Here is a 19734-nt window from a genome sequence, read left to right as displayed (position 1 = left end):
TCTATTTCGCTGCCTCTGGCCTGTTAGAGATCATTAACCTATGCTTTGAGCCAAGAGCTGAATGTGGGGGCGGCCCGCTCGCCCCCACTGCGGTCCTGGCAATGAGGCGCGCGGGCCCGAGGCGCCCATTCCGGTTGGCGGCCACCACTCCAGACTGGGACGCTGAGCTGTTGGCCACCCTTGCCCCCTTTGGTGGAATCTCGGTCACAAGATGGCCGGAACATTAAGAAGGGGGCACGCTTTCTCGTTCCCTCCTTCCCCGATCCTGGGTAGGGTCCCCAGATTTGCGCTGCGCCTCCCGTCTCGGGAGCATGGCACCGCCGGCCGGCCGAACCCGCAGAGACAAAGGCCGAGAGATGCGGGCTCCTCTGGGGCCTCGGCGCCCCTTCTTAGAAGGCAACAGGGAGTGGGGGCTGCGGCAGCCACCCCGGCTGGATCTGCAGCGGCTCGGTTCGCAGCAAGCAGAGGCGGGCGGAGGGCCCGGCTTCGCGGGCACTGAGATGCCTGGTCTACCACCGGCTCCCGCGGGCGCCTGGTGCATCCCTGGTCTCGGCTCACCCCAGCTGCGCGCTCCTGGGCGGATGCCGGGCGCTGCAAGCGGACGGGGGCGACACAGGGGACCCAGATCCTAGGGGCGTTGCTGGCGCAGGCAGGCCCCGCAGAGGCCAAGGAGCTGCCGAGCTGTGAGAGGCGGGCCGGCTCCTTCTTGCAGGGTGCAGGATGAAACGTGAGTCTCGCCTGGGCAAGTTGTGGCGAGACGGGTCGCCTGCGCCGCTCCGGGTCCTCCCAGACTCCGGCCGCGGACGATTCGGTATCCCCCACCCCCCTCCCGCCCCCCTCCCCTCCGCGATCTTCCTTCGGCCTCTTCCCTCCGCCTCCAGGCTCCTCTGGCAGCTGGGCGGGACCGCGCGGGTCTAGACCGCAGAGCTAAAATGCGCTCGGCCAATCCGGCAGCTGGCGCAGACACGTGGTGCCGGGGCGCTCTCTGTTGCAGGCGCGGGATGCTCACCCCGGGAAGGCTTTTCAAAGAGAAACCGGATTCGCTCCCACACTGTGGTTGGCCTGGGCCTCAGCAACCCATTTCCTGCAGGGACTTTACGTGAATTCTTCCAAGATAAGATGCGTTTTAATCGCAGAAGTCTGCAGATGCAAGGGAGCTTGAAGAGGCTGTTTAATGCAGCCCCTGCATTTGAGTGACGTGGAAAACTAGGGACTTTTTGACAGAGCACTCTAGGATTGAAACCCATGTAGGTTTCTGCGTCTCTTCCTGTTGTGCCCACTTTCGGATGAAAAAGCATGGACCTCTGTTGCTAGAAAATTAGTGAGAGTTGGCGGGAGATGTCGCGGGCCAGGAGTAGTGTTCCTATTTCTTTAACCTAAAATTGGAACAAGTTGTCTGACAATGGGGCAAAATTCAGTATTTTTAAATAATGAGTAGTCTAGAAAGTACTTGTATATACCATTTTAGCAACCATGAGGTTGACCCAGATTGAGAAAATCGAGTGCATCTTTTGTAAAATTTGAGTTTCTATTGTAGGAAAAAATAGTTCTTAAATTTGAAAGGGATAGCCAAAGAATTTTTACTAGACAACATGTCACTGTTGTCTGCAAATGCCTTTCCTTGTGCTTCTCCCTGACTGAATCAACCTTGTACCATACTTTAGCAGAAGGCTTCAAACAGAATAATAGCTCAATCCGTATTTATGTTGAATTCCTTGCTTTAGCTTCATTTGAAATCATAAGGCCTAGGACAGCCATGGTGGGATTTTAAATTTGGCTAATTGTAAATGATTTGAATTGGAAAGAATATTCAAGATGCCAATAAAAATCCTTTAAGTACTACGGGTAAAATTTTCTAGGTAGAAAGTTCGGGCACTAGGAGGTAGATAGGGCCATTGCTTTCCAAAATCTGTACTCTATAGCCTTCAGTGTTTGCGTGTGTGTGATGCTTGCTGAATTAGTATTATCTGATAATATACCCTTTAAGTATCATGTATTCCCCATTGCCCACTGTCAGTGTATTACCACACAGATGTAGTGTTAGAATAAATTAGCTGAACCAATTGACTTTGGCATGGCCTAGCAGCCACCGTACATTCTTGATCCTTTGCACACACCACTTATACCAACTGTCACATCAAACTTTTTTAAAATATTGAGGTATCTGTTTTGTCCATCAGACTATGAGAACCTCAAGTGTTCCAGCATGTGGAGCACGTAGTAAATCCTCAGATAAAATATTCATCTTTTGAAGACAGAAATGTTCCTAAAAAGATAAATAAAAATATTCAGCACTTTGTATAGTAAGTACAGCATTGTAGCTGAGTTTATGTCTAATTTTTGTTTCTAGTTCTCTTGTTTGAAAATAGGAGGTTTTAGAAAATGAATATAATACTGAGGCAGAAATTAGGGGTGGTGGTTAACATGGTATCTATTTATTATTAAACATTACCAAATCTTATGGGAGTAAAACCAAGATTAGATATCTGAAGTAGAAATATGAGGCAAAATAATTAATAGGTATTGAATCAGACAATACATGTAATTTCTGCCCTTCTTTCTTTATCACCTTTATGTCAAAAGACATTAGCCAGGTATTGTCTAATTAATTATTTAATTATTATTTTGCCTCATATTCTCACTTTGGATATCTAATCTTGGTTATGTATATACATATATAAAAGAATAATAATAAAATGAACACTTGTATACCCGCTTCCAGGTTAAGCAGCATTTTAGAAGCCACCCTCTGCACCTCTATGAGCATCCCTCTCCATCCTCCCAGAGATAACTCTTGTCCTAACTGTTGGGTTAATCATTCCCCTGCGTTTCCTTATAGTTCACACTCTAGGTGTCTATCTCTAAATATTCTGTTACTTACTTTTGAAACACTGAGGAGCAAGCAGCTGTGTAAGGCTGAGTTAGATGAGTATGTGGGTCGGTACCACCTTGAAACAGGTCCTTTAGAAAAGTGCAAGGAACTAAGGGACCAGGCTGTCTCCTAGACTGTGCCCCTTTTAGACCATGTTCCTGTCACCTAGAACAAACTGTCCAAGCCAACTTCCAGAGCCTTCATGGGCTGCTTTCTCAGGGCCATCTTCTCAAAGGTGGGCTGTGCTGCTTCTGGTTAGACCCATGGGGCAGCCACAGGCAGCAGTTTGCAAGAAGTGTTAAAGGAGCGTAAACGTCTGGGTTGGAGGATACACATCCATGCACACAAGGCCCCTCGCTGGTTGGGAGGGTGCCAAGGTGAGAAGAGAAGGGGGGCTGCCTGGGAGCTTGACCGAGAGTCCAAGAACTCTAAATTCAAACCTGGCCTTGTAGTCTCAGATTCCTCTCAGTAACAAAATAAGATGCTAGCAGGAAGATGGACCACAGCTTGCCCAGCCTGGACTGGGTGATATGAGGAGAAACTTGGTGGCATGTGATATATAGACCTTGATTAGCACTTTCAAGCCAAGTCCAGCATGTGTCAGAGACAGGCCTTTCCTCGGACATAGTTGGGGCCACATTCTCTGAGAGTTTATGAGCCCTTGTTAAGATGTTAGCATGAGTGAGTCCTATTTGTGGGGCTGACTGCATCAAGGAAGGAGACTGAGAATGTTATAGAAATATGATGTGGGGAGGCTGCCCTGTGTTTTTTTTCTGGTTTTGAGTTCACTGTGGCCTACACCAAGTTCTCAGGAGATGGTCAAAGCAGAACTTTTCTGTGGGGTGAATGAGTGCTTTCAGCTGATCCACACAGCAGGACCTAAAGGGAAACACAGGAACTGCACCCATAGATGGTCCAGACAAGCAAAGGACAAGCGTGAACCATGTTTTATTCTCCAGTTCAAAGCAGCACTATCCACAGTAGCCAAAAGGTGGAACCAACCCAGATGTCCATCAACAGATATGAATGGATAAACACATTGTGGTATAGCCATACAATGGAATATTATTTAGCCTTTAAAAGGAATGAAATTCTTTTTTAAAGAATGTAGCACCTGACATGTACTACAACATGGATAAACCTTGAAGATGTTATGCTAAGGTGAAGGAAGTCAGATGCAAAAGATCAAATATTGCATAATTCCATTTATATGAAATTCCAGAATGGTAAATCCATAGATATTGTTATATAAACAAGCCAAAAGATGTCCTTGTATATTGGCCCATATGTTTTTTACTTCTTCACAGCAGGCTAGGAACTTTAGCTCAAAAGCCCAAAATGTTTACACATCCAGTTGCTTTAAAATAGCCCCAGTAAGCATATTTTTGGCCATTTAGAGCTTGTCTGCTTTGTATACCCCACATAACTGCACAACATTACTAGCCATTGATAAGACAACCTTGGGTCTTTAAATGACCCCAAGCCATAGCTGCCCTTTAGAACTCTTTTTGACCCAGAGATTCTCCACCTTGCTACAGAGTGACTTCACCTATTCACATAAGCCCCTTCTCCTTGGGGAGTTTCCTTGTCCTCCCCTCATTCTGGGTTGTGGCCCCCATGCCTGTGTCTCTAGAAGGTCTCCTGATGTGACAGAGGTCCCCTCTTGTGGCAGGCAATCCTGTCAAAGTACTGCCCACCTAAAACTCCTTGGGTGCCACTGCCACCTTGTGGTCATGTCTTTTTCCTTTTGGTGCTGATCAAAATCCTCAAACTCACTACTGCTGCAGAACACAGATGGGTGGTTGCAGGGTCTGGGGAAAATGGGGAGTAACTGCTTATGGGTACAGAGTTTTCTCTTGGAATGATGAAAATGTTTTAGAACTAGATAGAGGGGTTGGTTATGCAACACTGGGGATACTAAATGTCACTGAATGGTTCCCTTTCAAATGGCTAATTTTGTTATGTTTCACCTCATATTATATTAATTTAATCTCAATTTAAAAACAAAACAAAACAGGTGATAGATTGACAGCAGGCATCTTAGTGATGACAGCCCTCAACTTGTCTGTCTCTTGAGTTACTCTACTACAATCTGCCCCGGTTGCCTTTGAGGCCAGCCCTGCCTCCACATTCTCTTATGAACTCCTACACCGCTCTACTAAGCTCCTATATCCCATGTTCTTTTCTTTTTCTTTTCTTTTCTTTTTTTTTTTAAGAGACAAGGTCTTCCTCTGTTCCCAGGCTGGAGTGCAGTGGCCTGATCATAGCTCACTGTAACCTCGAACTCCTGGGCTCAAGTGATCTTCCTGCCTCAGCCTTCTGAGTAGCTAGGACTACAGGCTAGTACCACCACATCTGGCTAATTTTTTTATTTTTATTTTTGAAGAGACAGGGTCTAACACTGTTGTCCAGGCTGGTGTCCAACTCGTGACCTCAAACAATCCTCCCACCTCAGCCTGAGCCACCACAGCTGGCCTCACGTTCTTATATCTAAGTTTACTCTCTCATTTTGGTATAGCACATCCTATAACCGCTTCTTAAGAAAGGGTGCCTGGGAGATAAATTTTTTGAGGTGTTTGTGAAAGGGTGGAAATTTACTAGGTGTTCACAGCAGGCGGAGAAAGAATTTTCACACTGGGTTTAGGACAGAAAGAAGTAAAAAATTTATTTATTTTCCCAAGGAAAAGGAGGGGTGGGGGAGATCAAGAGAGAAAGTAGGAGTTATTTCTATCAGTAACTAGCTTTTTGGTTTAGATCCTTGATATTTCTTCCTACACCCAATCAGTAATTTCTGCTCATTTCTCATTATTTATTCCCTTCTGTTTCTTTATTTTTGCTCTATAGTGTTTCTATCATTTTAAGATGAATGTATAATTTGTTCCCTCCTCCTTTTTTTGTTTTTTAAATGAAAGCATTTAAGGCCCTGCCTGTCCCTCTAAGTACTTGCTTTAGCTGCATTCTACAAATTATGATAACGTATTATCTTCATTATCATCTAGTTTTGCATGATTTGGAATTTTTGAGATGATTGTGTCTTTATCATGAGCAGTGTAGAAATACATTTCAGTTTCCAAACATTTGACTTGGAAAACTTTATTGTTGACTTCCAATTTAATAGCATTATGGTCAAAGAATATAGAACATATAATAACCATTCTTAGAAATTTGTAAAAATTATCTGTGAACTAGTATTCAGTAGGTTTCATAAGTGTTCCTTGAAAAAAAAATGTTTCCTATTTGCCAGGCAGATCATTATTATCATCTCTCTCTCTCTCTCCTTAATCTACATACATAACTGTCAGATAAAATATTAGACAAAGCTTGCTATGGCTGGGCAAGGTGGCTCATGGCTGTAATCCTAGCACTCTGGGAAGCCCAGGCGGGAGGACAGCTTGAGGTTAGGAGTTTAAGTCCAGCCTGAGCAAGAGCGTGGTGATGTGCACCTGTAGTGCCAGCTACTTGGGAGGCTGAAGCAGGAAGATTGCTGGAGCCCAGGAGTTTGACATTGCAGTGAGCTATGATGACACCACTGTAGTCTAGCCAGGGTGACAGAGTGAGACTCTGTCTCAATCAATCAATAAATAAATAATAAATTTTGTTCAGATTTACTAAGGATTTTCTAATCCTTACAAAGATTTTTGCATGAGCTTGGTCTGTTTCTAATAGTGATATGTTAAAAAAAAAAGCCTTCCAATTATTTTCTCAGTTTGTGTTTTAGAGTTTATCCCAACTATTAATATTAGGTTCTTAAAAAATTGTTTTTAATTTTAGGGACTAGCTTTTTTAATTTCCAAGATTATTTCCTATTACAGTGAGTAGAATAGTATCTCCCCCACCCCATTCACGTCCATTCAGAATGTCAGGATGTAACTTTATTTGGAAATAGGGTTTTTTGCATATTAATTAGTTAAGGATCGAGTAGTTAATATTGTTTGTTAATATTGCATTAGGTAGGCCATAAATCCAATAACTGGTGTCCTTATAAGAAGAGGAGAAGATACACAGAGACATTAGGAAGAATGCCATGCAAAGATGGAAACAGGGATAAGAGTAATGTAGCCACAAACTACGTAAAGAACACCAAGAATTGTCAGGAACTAACTGAAGCCAGGAAGAGACAATGAAGGATTTTTTCTAGAGCCTTCAGAAGAAGTATGGTGCTGACAGTACCTTGATATTGGACTTCTAGTTTTCAGAACTATGAGAGAATAAATTTGTTGTTTTAAACCACCCGGTTTGTGGTAATTTATTATGGCAGCCATAGGATATTAATTATTTTTTACATCTACCTGTTATTTCATTTATGCAAGCTTTGTTCCATACTTTTTTCCTTGTATTTAAAGATGTTATTTCCTTACCTTTGTCTGTAAGCATCTTTAGTGTATAAAATAATTTTATCTCAAGTGAGTTTAGGTTTAATTGATTTGTTGTCTTTCTTAGCACTGTTCTTGATATGTTTTGAAATGTTATTTTGCAGTTCCATTTTGAGTGGAAAGGTCAGTTTTTATTTATTTGCATTTTGGTTTTTCCACTTTTCTTTCTTTCTCTGCTCACTCTCTCCTACCTTATAAATGGCAGTTCCAGGCTAATGTTGCAGAGCCAGTCAGGAGCAGCTGGAGTCCTCATTCCTGGGTTTCTACAAATCCATGTAAACACACAGCCATAATAGAGCTGCTGCTGGTGGTAGTCTCAAGCAGAAAAGAGAACAAGGAGACTGCTCTGATTACTTTTGGTCCCTTTCTGGATCTAAATCATAGGCAAGCATTCCCATGGCTTCTGCTTACACACAACTTCTTGGGCTTTTTCCCCCTACTTCTAGTCCATGGAAATATTTATCTTGGCTTAGACTCTAGCTAGGCCCTTTTGTTTGTCTGTTTTCTCATTTTAGTTTACATGTCATTGCTATGAATTTGTAATAGAGGTTCAACAAAAGAACCATTTGTGCCCTCTTGTGAATTGATCCTTTCAGAATCCAAATGGCTATCAAAAATATTTTAGGTTATACTTTTAGGCCAGGCCTGGTGGCTCATGCCTGTAATCCCAGCACTTTGGGGGGCCAAGGTAGGAGGATCACTTGAGGCCAGGAGCTGGAGACCAGCCTGGGGAACATAGGGAGACCCTGTCTTTACAAAAGTTAGAAAAAATGTATTGGCCAGGCACAGTGGCTGGAACCTATAGTCCCAGCTACTTGGGAGGCTGAGGCAGTAGGAGTACTTGAGCCCAGGAGTTTGTGGTTGCACTGGGCTATGATTGCACCACTGTACTTCAGCCTGGACAACAAGGCAAGACTCTGCTCTTAAAAAAAAAAAAAAATTTAGATTATACTTTTGGATTGCAATTAAGCAGTAATTAACTGAACGAAGATAACCTGATAAAATGAAGCATTATTCATTCTACTAGGAAAAGTAGCATAATCCTTGGAAAAATATAATTTATCAGTATCTTTCTTTTTTCTGTAACAGAATATAAAACTTTAAAAAATTATCTTTTTACTAGTTTTAATGTGTGTTTTCAGTCTTGCTTGTTATATTGAAAACATGAAAAAACACAATCACAGATTTAAGAGAAAACTTACCTGCTAAAGTTAGGTTGAGTGGTAGTGGTAATGAAACATATTATGTTTGCTGATTTCCAGGGTAGGTTCTAGCTTTTTGGCAATTTACAATAAAGTGGTTGCCTTCTACTAAAATTTATTTTTTGCATATTTCCTATATTCTCAAAAATTATTTGTACATTTCATTGTGGTATCATTATTTTGAGAACAGGGAAACAAAATATGTAACCATCTAATTACATGATTCAGTAATTATATGAAAATAATTGTTATCACATTCCTATTTTAAAGACTATCAATTTGGGTTTCGCCTAATCAAAAGGCAGAATTGGCCTTCAGTGACCTCTGGTGGCGATATATACGCATTTTTCATTTTCCATGTCTTTTGTTTTTGTTTTTGTTTTTTTTTCTCTTGTGCTATAGCTGTAAGAATAGCTTGAACAAGAAGTCAGGAGTCACTGCTCAGGCTGGGATTAGATGGATAACTATCAAAGGTGAGCCCCAATAGTTATGCTTCAGATTATATTGCTTCTCCACTTCTCAAGGATTGGCTCTTAAATTAACATCATCATGCATCACTGAGGATTTCTATTAGATCATTGTCATTGCCAAATATATTATAAAATCTACTGTTAAAAAGTTTTAAAAACCTTTCCTTGACCCTCACCCTCCTTTGAGTAGAGCCTCATTGCCTTGCTGCCTTTCAAGCAATACTCTGAAACAACACTTTAGAATAGAAATTTTCTAACACACAATTATCACCATTTTGCCATTTTTATCACAATTTAAATTTAAAAATTGTGGTAAAAATACATAAAATGTACTATCTTAACCATTATTAAGTGTACATTCAGTTAAAAATACTTCTTGAAAGTTGCCTGTATTTGCTGTAGTCACTTCGTCACCTCTCATTTAGTCTTCAACCAACTTCTATTTGACTTTTGTTCTCAGTCCTCCAGTAAAATTGCTCTAACAAGGTCATCAACCCAGAGATCACTTTTTAAATTCTCATCTTACTCAGCCTCGCAATAGCATTCTTTCTTGAACTACTTTCTTTCTTATATTCTGTGCTACCACACTATCCTGGTTTTCCTCCTCCATTTTGGTCAACTCTGTAGTCTCCTCTTCCCTTCACGTTCTCTTTAGGTGATCTCATCCAGTCACTTGGCTCCCTGACATTACAGCTCCAGTCCATTCTCTTGTCTGAACTCCACACTCAAAAATCCAATTGTCTATTTGATATCCAAGAGGCATTTCAAATATAACATGGCTAAAAAGAACTCTTGGCTTTCATTCTCCCCTATAGCTCCTCTTTCTTCCTCAGACCTCCTCATGCCAGGAAATGATACCAGTTAGTTATTTGAACCACATCTAGAAATTATTTCTGATTCTTCGCTTGTTGCCATTCCCATTTATCCCATTTGTTACCACCATAGTACATGAGGAATACATTTGCTTCTTTTTAACTCCATCTTTGCTGTTACCACCATAGTTCAAGCCACCATGTCATCTTTCACCTGGACTGCTGCAATAGCCTCCTAACTGGGCACACTATTTATGCTTCTACAATCTATTATTTTATACAGCAGCCAGAATGCTCTCTTTTAAAACTAAGTCTAATGTCAGCCCTTTGCTTCAAACCCTCTGGTGGCTTCCTGTTTTCAATAAAATAAGATTAAACTTCCTTTAACAAGGAAAAAGGCACTATATGATCTGGTTCCTGCCTACCTCTTGACATGTCATACCACTGTCCCCTAAGTTTATTACACTGTAGCACACAATTCCTAAAATACACTAAGACTGTTTCCATTTCAAAGCCTTCACACTTACTATTTCCTCTGTCAGGGTCCTAAAATGACTGGATCCTTTTCACAAATCAGGCCTCATTCACCATCCTCCACCCCCATCCCTCATCTATCAGCAGTCTTGTTGGTTCTGCCTCCAAAATATATCCCAAATCCTATGAATTCTATTTTCACCATGACTGCCCTGGTCAATGATAATCTTCTACCTATAGCAGATATATTAGGGCTCATTGACTATCTGTGTGCCGCGACAAACTTCACAGTCTCTTTGAAGTTATGTGGAGTCATGTCACTGGTTACAGACAATGGAAATATAAATAACATGCATCACTTCTGGATCCATGCTCTACCTTTCTTTCCATGCCTGGGCAACCACAGGACCATCTATGGAGATAGTAGGTTTGGATACATTACTCACTTCTTGTAGGGAGCTATCTTACTTTCAAAGATACTGCCCTGGGCTTTGTGTTCTTTTGTATTTTTTGTGTATTTTGTATTTTCATTTTTGTTCAGTTCAAAATATTTTCTAATTTCCCTTGAGAGTTCCTCTTTGGCCCATGGATTATTTAGAAGTATATTAACAAGTGTTTGGAGATTTTCCCATTACCCTTCTGTTGTTGATTTCTAGGTTAATGGCATTATGGTCAGAGCATGTACTTTGTATGCTTTCAATTTTTAAAAATTTGTTAATGTTTGCTTTATGATCTGGATATGAGCTCAGTGAATGTTCCCCATGCACTTAAAAAGAATGTGTATTCAGCTGTTGTTGGGTAGAGTGTTCTGTAAGTGTATTTAGAGTCAGTTCATTGATGATTAGTTCTTCAGATTTTTTGTGCCGATTTTCTATTTATTTTACCACTAGGAAAGGAGTGTTGAAGTCTCCAACTAAATTGTGAATTTGTCTCTTTCTCCTTTCAGTTCTGCCAGTTTTTGCTTCATGTATTTTGAAGCTCTGTTGTTAGGTGCGTCTCATTAGGCTTGTTATATCTTCTTGGAGAATTGACTCTTTTATCACTTAGTAACATCCTTCTTTGTCACTGATAATTTTCTTTGCTATGAACTCTACTTTGTCTGGTATTACTATAATCAGTCACTCCATTTTTTTCTTCTTTTTTTAAATGTATTTTTCCACATTTGCACTGAAATGTAAAAAAAAAATACATAACATAAAATTTACTGTCTTAACCATTTTTAAGTGTGATGTCAAATATATTCACATTGTTGGCAATAGATCTCTGAACTTTTGCATCTTATAAAACTGAAACTTTTCAGTGTAAAATGGTTTCATTGTGGTTTGATTTGCATTTCTCTAATGGCTAATGATATAGAACATCTTTTCATGTAACATTGGCCATTTTTATATCTTCTTTGGAGAAATGTATTTATATATTCAGATACTTTGCTCATTTTTAAATTGGGCTCTTTTATTCTTGAGTCAGAAGAGTTCTTTTTATACTCTGGATTTAAGTCCTTTATCAAATATAGGGGACTTATATTTGCAACTTTTTTTCTCCCATTTCTGGTTTTTTTTTTTTTTTTTTGAGAAAAGGTCTTGCTATGTTACCCCAGCTGATCTCAAACTCCTGGGCTTGAGCAATCTTTCTGTCTCAGCCTCCCAAGTAGCTGAGATTACAAGTGTATGCCACAGCACCCAGCCATTTTCTTGATGGTGTCCTTTGAAGCCCAAATTGTAAATTTTTATGAAGTCTAACTTACCTATTTTTTCCTCTGTACTTGTGCTTTTGATGTGGTATCTAAGGCTTTATCTAACTCAAGATTATGAAGATTTACTCCTGTTTTTTTCGAAGAGTTTTATAGTTTTAGGTTTTACATCTAGGTCTATGATCCAATTTGAGTTAGTTTTTGTGTATGGTATAAGCAAAAGGTCAACTTCATTCTTTTGCATGTAGATATCCAGTGGTTTCAGCATTTGTTGAATAGACTATTTTTTCCCTCATTGAATTGTCTTGGCATCCTTACTGAAAATCAATTGACCATAATGTGAGTTTTGACCATAATGCAAGGTTCATCATTTTCTTGTAGACAGCTTATATTGAAGTTTTTTTTTTTTTTTTTTTTGAGACAGAGTCTCACTCTGTTGCCCAGGCTAGAGTGAGTGCCGTGGTGTCAGCCTAGCTCACAGCAACCTCAAACTCCTGAGCTCAAGGGATCCTCCTGTCTCAGCCTCCTGAGTAGCTGGGACTACAGGCATGCACCACCATGCCCGGCTAATTTTTTCTATACATATTTTTAGCTGTCCATATAATTTCTTTCTATTTTTAGTAGAGATGGGGTCTCGCTCTTGCTCAGGCTGGTCTCGAACTCCTGAGCTCAAACGATCCGCCCACCTCGGCCTCCCAGAGTGCTAGGATTACAGGCATGAGCCACCGCGCCCGGCCTGAAGTTGTTTTTTAAATTCATTTTGACAATCTCTGTCATTTAATTATTATGTGTGTAACATTTAAACTTAATGCAATTGTTTATATGTTTGGATTTAGATGTGAGAATCTGGAAATAATAAGTCCTTCTGATTTGTGTTGCTATAGGAATTTTCTAAGATCAAACCTTTTTAAAGATATTGGTCATTATTTCATTTAATTTAGAAATTTAGAAAGCTTAAATTTTGAAGGGTTTACCCATTGTATATAAAATACAATGTTGTACTATAGTTAATTTCATAGAATAAAATAAGGAAAGCTGCCTTTAAATGAGCATTATTAATGCATTCCAATTGTCCAAAGATTCATCTATTTATCAGAAATATTAAATGAACCTTTTAAAATATAATTTTTAAAATTTGTATTCCAGAACCAAATGTTGAAGAATCTTTAAATCATGTTTCAAAACTTTTGTCTCATAACAATACAGGCCATTATTTAAATACACTTGTCCACATTTTAAAAATAAAAGAAAGTATATGAACTTTTTCTTTTACATATTTTGATAGATTAGCTGGACTAGAATATAACTAGAGTATGTATGCAACAACAGATATTTTTAAAATCAAGTAACCTATAATTTCCAAAGTGAGGGGAAAAGAGAAGGGCATTAATTAAATGACGATGACGATGACAACAACAACAACAACAATAAAGAAGACAGAGAGAGAAAGAAGAGCTGGTTTTCGGCAACTATTAAATCATCTCTGTAAAGTGCTAATTCTCTTCCTTCTGCAAGAGGAGGGGAAAAGTTTAGATGCAGAAAAACTCGTTTGGACATAAATATACAGAGAAGCACTTTGGGAGGCAGTGGCAGGACTGCTTGAGGCCAGGAGTTCATGAGCAAGAGCAAGACCCCATCTCTACAATAAGTAGAAAAATTAGCTGGGCATGGTGGTGCATGCCTGTAGTCCCAGCTATTGGGGAGGCTGAGGCAGGAGGATCACTTGAGCCCAGGAGTTTGAGGTTGCAGTGACCTATGATAACGCTACTGCACTCTAGCTGGGTGACCGAGCAAGATCCTTTTTCCAAAAAAATCCAAAAAACACAAAACACAAAACAAAAGAGTCATGGCAGGTGATTTAAAAATAATCAGACTCTTTATGGTATTTTAAATAAGCTTTTATTTTTGATACAATTTTATATTTAGAGTAAAGGTATAAGGATAGTACAGAGGTCCTGAATATCCCTCATTTATTTCCCCCTATTATCATCTTTCATAACCATGGTATATTTGTCAAAATTAAGAAAGTAACAATGGTAAATTACTATTAACTAAACTTGAGCCTTTATTCAGATTTCACGAGTTTTTTTCCACTAATGTCCATTTTCTATTCCAGGATCCAGTTTAAGACAGCACACTACATTCAGCCATCAACTAAGTCTCCTTAGTTTCCTCTAGTCTGTTACAGTATTTCAATCTTTCCTTGTTTTTCATGACTTTGACAGTTTTGAGTAATACTGATCAGGTATTTTATAGAATATCCTTCAATTTTGGTTTATGTGACTTTTTTGGTTCAAGTTTAGACTAGACTGGGTTATAGCGTTTTGGGAAGAATAGCTGAGAGATGAATTGCTCTTCTCATTGTAGCATATTGGGGGTATATGATATCAACATAGCAACATGACTTATTGATATTAACCCTGATCACTTAGCCAAGATTGGTTTCTCCATTGTAAAGTTACTCCCCTCTCCACTTTCCATATTCTATTTTCTTTTTAGAGATACGGTCTTGCCCTGTTGCCTTGGTTGGAGTGCAGTGGCACAATCATAGTTCACTGTAACCTAAAATTCTTGAACTCAAATGATCCTCCTGCCTCCTGCCTTCTGAGTAGCTGGGACTACAGGCACATGCCACCACACTCAGCTAATTTTTAAATTTTTTTAGTGTTGGGGTCTTACTATAGCCCAGGCTGTAAATGTGTGCAATCTTTGACTAAGCAATCCTAATTTTAGGAATCCATTTTATAGAAATATAATTACAATCCTAGCACTGTGGGAGGCTGAGGTGAGAGGATCGCTTGAGGTCAGGAGTTCAAGACAAGCCTAAGCAAGAGCAAGACCCGTCTCTACTAAAAATAGAAAAATTAGCTAGGCGCGGTGGCATGTGCCTATAATCCCAGCTACACGGGAGGCTGAGGCAGGAAGATCCCTTGAGCCCAGGAACTTGAGGTTGCAGGAAAAGAAAAAAAAGAAGAAACAAAAGCACAAGTTTGTAAAGATAAATGTAGAAGGATGCATATTGCAGTATTCATTGTATTAATTATAATATTGCTTATCTTGTTTTTCATTTGGCATAAAAAGATGTTTATAAGTATTCTACTTGCTTCTGAACATTTATTTCTCCCCATAGCTAATCCATCAGCAAATCTTATGTCTTTTATCTCCAAAATGTGTTCTAGATCTGTCCACTCCTTTCTACCAACTTGTTTTTCCCAGTCAATTAGGCATAGATCAACCTATTCAAAATTATATAATCTTTTTAATTATGATATATCATAATTTATTTAAATACGCTACAACTGTTTTAAGTCTTTTGCTGTTGTAATAGGTGATAGAGATTTAATGTTTAATTTCAAAGAAGATTGTAAACAGATGCTGAGAAATACAAACAGTATTTATAGTAATTTTTCCTACAATCTCCGGATTACTTTGGTTTTTGGTTTTATTGGTGAGAGTCATCTGCTGAAAATCATGCAAAGATAAACACTGGAGGAAACATTCCCAAGCATTATATACATAATTTTAGCTTTGTACATTTCTTTCTAAGGTAATGTTACCTTCTTTGCTGTAAATTAGCTCCTTCAAGGAATACTTTGTAAAGCTTAGTTCTAATACTACAGAATTCAGTTATGTTACTGACCAGTAAATGTTTAAAAATCACTCACCACTGAAGACCCTAGCTATTTTTATTTTCTGTAACACAAAGTCTATCATCTCCTTAATAATTTTTAATTTATATCCTTAGAACTTCTTCAGCTCTGCTACTTTTTTCCTTAAGACTAGAGTTATAGGCAGGATTTTGGTGATAATTCGTAGTCCAGGAATATTGCATTTTGTTTATAAAATTCTTTTCTCACCATGTTCAGTATTTTTGTTGGTTACCTTGGCCACAGTACCTCATTTGCATGATGTCTTCACTAGTAGACAGTGGACAGTGAAATCATCTTCCTTTTTTTTTCACTCACACTGCCCTGTGATACTAAGGGCAAGCCAAAAAACAAAATTTCCAAGGAATTTCTGAAGGAGTCTATTTATTATTCCGCTTTTGTTACAACCATGAGTAACATTTGCATAACACTGTACAATTCACAAGAACCTTTACCTGCTTTATGACACCTCAAAACAAACTTTTGAGACTAGCAGGATCATACCCACTTTACAGATGAAGATAACTTACATACCAGTTACGGTGTTTCCTGGATCTGAATCCTCTGCTCTCCACATTGTATTATGCTGCCTTTCCCACAACTAATTAGGAACTCAGTTTTTTTTTCTTTCTCAAAACCATTTCCTTAATAATAATTCCCTTCGGAATAAATGCCTTTCTCCTTTTAAGCTCCTTAGTATATCTTCAGGAAATCACAAATTCACTATAGTAATTAATGAGTTCTAAAGCGTGAACTAGTTCCAAGATAGCAAATATTCATTGGTAAAGTAGTAAGTACACACTTGACAGTGCTCAACACAAAAAATTCATTGTTTTATTCCACGTAAAACATCGCTGGTGCATAGTATGTGTGGGGGATGCCAGAGGAAATAGCTGTGAACAAGCTTAATGCCAAATTGAGTAACTTTATCTTGTTCAAGTTCATTTCAATTTCCTCTGCTGAGTCCAAGATACAAGATCCGTTCTAACAGTTCTCTTTTTCTCAGAGTTGACATTGGCTGCATTCTCAAGAACCCCTCGCCCTCTTAAGCCACCGTGCCTCTCTGGTCTCTTCTTCAGAGTCTTCCAGAATCACTCTTTTTTCCGGACACAGTGGTTTGCTGGACGGTCAGGGGGAGGTGGTTCCCAAGTTTCCAAGCCATTGTAACTTACCTGCCTTAGGTCAATTAGGTACTTCTGGTTGTCCCTGAAATCCTTTAACCTCCATCACATCACCTTTCTAAACTGAGCCCCGGCTTTTCCTGCCCGTTTCTTGCTTACTGTTCAGTCCATGTTTGTTCCGAGACGCTCAGAGGGAGGTGGTGTTTACTGGCTCATCCCGAGACCTCAATTCCAGGCGCCTTAAAGCTCCCCTTGGACTTTTTGGAACCATATTTGGCCTTTCCATTCCGGAAGCGACGGCTGCCCCTTCCAAACACCACACCGGTAAACCTCAGATTGCTCAAGTCACCCCACTAGCCGGCCAGAGATCCTGGACCAGCCCAAAAGGGGTTTCGCGGCCTGCGCATGCGGACTGGGCGCCCGCCTCACAGACGCCCCGGCTGCCTCCCTCAGGTCCGCCGCGGCGGTTTGGAGTTCTCTGACAGCTCCACCACCGACGGACGCAGCCTAGTCTCGTGCTTCCACGTTATCCTATCAGAGACGGGGCGGGGCGGTGGCCTCTGCAGCCTATCAGCGCGAACCACGACCCCGGCGAGCCCAGTAGGAGAGCGACCAGGAAGAAGGCGATTGGGCGGTGGCGGCGCTCTGGGGCGTAGCGTCGTCCGGGCCCCGCCCTCCGCTGCTTTCCTCCGCTGGGCGCCAGCCGCTGCTTAGGCCTGAGCGAGAGCCGACGGCTGGCGGGCGCAGCTGCACCCTGAGCGCCAGCGCGGGCTGGTGGCCGCGCACCCTTCCTGCTCCTCACCCTCCGCGCCCTCGGACATGGTGGCCCCCGGCTCTGTGACCAGCCGGCTGGGCTCGGTGTTCCCTTTCCTGCTGGTTCTGGTGGATCTGCAGTACGAAGGTGAGACCTGCCCTGCCACAGCTGGGGGAGCGGGTTCTCGGGTCAGGGCCCCCGGCGCTTCCCCGTCTGCTCCCGGTCGCGAGTCTAGGCTCGGCTCGGGAGGTGGGGCGGGAGCCGGGGGAGACCGCGGCCGGGTCTGGGCCTGAGCTCGCGCCTGGGCGGGGGCCGGCGCCCGGTTCCGGGTTTGTGTGGCGAAGAGGTGAGGGGACCAGAGGGCCGCGGGGCCGGGACAGCAGGTATGGAGTGAGGAGTGGGGCCGCTGCCGTCCGAGGAGGCTGGGGGTAGCGTGGCCGCCGCGCGCCCCGCGGCAGGGCACGGGGGCTTCGGGCGGCGACTTCGGGAGCGTCCTGGGACGCGGAACTTGGGCAGCCGTCGGGTCCCGGCCTTGGTAGGGACCCTTGGTTGACGCCTGGGGACACTGTTGGTCAGTGGTGCTGCGAGGAGGCAGTAAAGGTGGCCCAAAGGAAAAGACTTCTTTCGCTTTGGAGTTCCTGGGCAGGGGTAGCGGTGTTATGTCCGGCTGGGTGAGGTGAAGGAGACCGCGTGGACTACTAAAAAAAGTGAGTAACCGTTCCATTACGATACACTGTCCGGTACAGAAGTTGTTAGGTTGGTGCATTGAGGGGCCGGTGTTGGAGTTCCAACTCCCGGAGGGCTAGGCACTGAGTTTGTGGTTTTACAACTCCCAGCATGGTGTCATTGGATTTAGGCTGGCTTTACTTTTCCGAGTGCTCTGAAAAAGTGTTCCCTTAAAAAGATACGGGCGCATAAATGTAATTTCAGCCCTACAGACTGAAATGTAGGCTACTCCAACAGAATAGCGAAAATAGAGGGCTGTCCCATCTTAGAGGTCAGCGGGGAGGAGTAAGAATTAAAGCTGAAAGTGCCAATATAACGAATGCTCCCAGCTTGGTGACTGTGCGAAATATTCGAGAATAGTGACATATCACATGCACTGATATGTTTTCATTCTCATAAAAAGGGCTGGGTGTCAAGGAGGTCCAATTAAACCTTTGAATATTTCATTCAGAGGGAGTGAGAAACTAAAGTTGGGAATTGTTTACAGTGAAATCCTCTCAAAGTTCTCAACTTTTTTTTTTTTTTAAAGTAATACTCTCCAGTTTTTAGGTCTCATTTATGGCAGTGGTTTTTTTTGTTTGTTTTTGGTTCCCATGGTGACCATATTTTTTTTTTTTTTTTTGTTTTGAGCTCAAAACTGGAACATGTAGTGTGACAATATTGGGACAAAGAATTTGACAGTGAGGCTGCCCCAGAAAATCTAGGGAACTGGAATTTGAAGGCCTGGACCACTTTAATATGGGTCATATATTCCAGTTTTCTTGCATTTCTCATGCCTAATTCCTCCCCCTTCTGTAGTATTTACGTTCAGTTATCAATAATGATTTATTTTGGACACTTGAGAAAGTTGCCTATGTTCTCTTTAATGGCAGTTTTTTTTCAAGTTACAGAGGAGCACACTTTTGTGTAATGTATTTTTTCCACTAGCTTGTGGATCTTTTTAGAATTGCTGTACTGTATGTCATTCTGTAGGACTCTTTAACATTCATTTCCCTCCTGTGGTATAGTCTGTCTGTTTAATATAAGAAAACATCATTAGAGAGCTTTTCTGTGTAGGAGGGATTGGTGACATTTCTCAGAGGAGTGCCAGAGTGCTGTCTTCTTTAGGAGCATTGCCTGTGTAAGTAGCAGGGACTTGGTACAGGTAATAGAGCAAAAAAGAAAGTAGTCTTTCTATAAGCCATTTCTTATTCATGGAAGTATGCGGTATTATCCTTATTTTACAGATCAGGGAACTGAGGCTCCAAGAGTTTTATTAAAGTTCATCAAGTGTACAGGCTGGAGACAGAAGTTAAGTGGTTGACATCATCATATGAGTCTAAACATTTGTAAGTCAGTGGTGGCAGCTGAGAAAAATCAGCATTGTTTTTGTTAGTCACTAGATGGGTTTATTTTATTTTTTTTTTTTTTGAGACAGAGTCTCACTTTGTTGCCCAGGCTAGAGTGAGTGCCGTGGCGTCAGCCTAGCTCACAGCAACCTCAAACTCCTGGGCTCAAGCGATCCTCCTGCCTCAGCCTCCCAAGTAGCTGGGACTACAGGCATGCGCCACTATGCCCGGCTAATTTTCTATATATATATTTTTAGTTGTCCAT

The 19734-nt window shown here is 41.3% G+C and overlaps 1 protein-coding gene across 1 annotated transcript in view; it reads left to right on the top strand.

Annotated features, from left to right (window-relative positions):
- The first annotated feature begins 17370 nt into the window (after positions 1–17370).
- DNAJC3 (DnaJ heat shock protein family (Hsp40) member C3) overlaps positions 17371–19734 on the top strand; it is an 89852-nt gene continuing 87488 nt past the window's right edge. The window contains exon 1 of the mRNA XM_069467658.1: positions 17371–17562. Coding sequence (XP_069323759.1) covers positions 17481–17562 — 82 coding nt within the window. The 5' untranslated portion in view covers positions 17371–17480. The remainder of the gene's footprint in view (positions 17563–19734) is intronic.

The sequence above is a fragment of the Eulemur rufifrons genome, chromosome 4 (genome assembly GCF_041146395.1).
Source record: "Eulemur rufifrons isolate Redbay chromosome 4, OSU_ERuf_1, whole genome shotgun sequence".
Lineage (NCBI taxonomy): Eukaryota > Metazoa > Chordata > Mammalia > Primates > Lemuridae > Eulemur > Eulemur rufifrons.
This window is presented reverse-complemented; position numbering and strand designations above follow the sequence as displayed.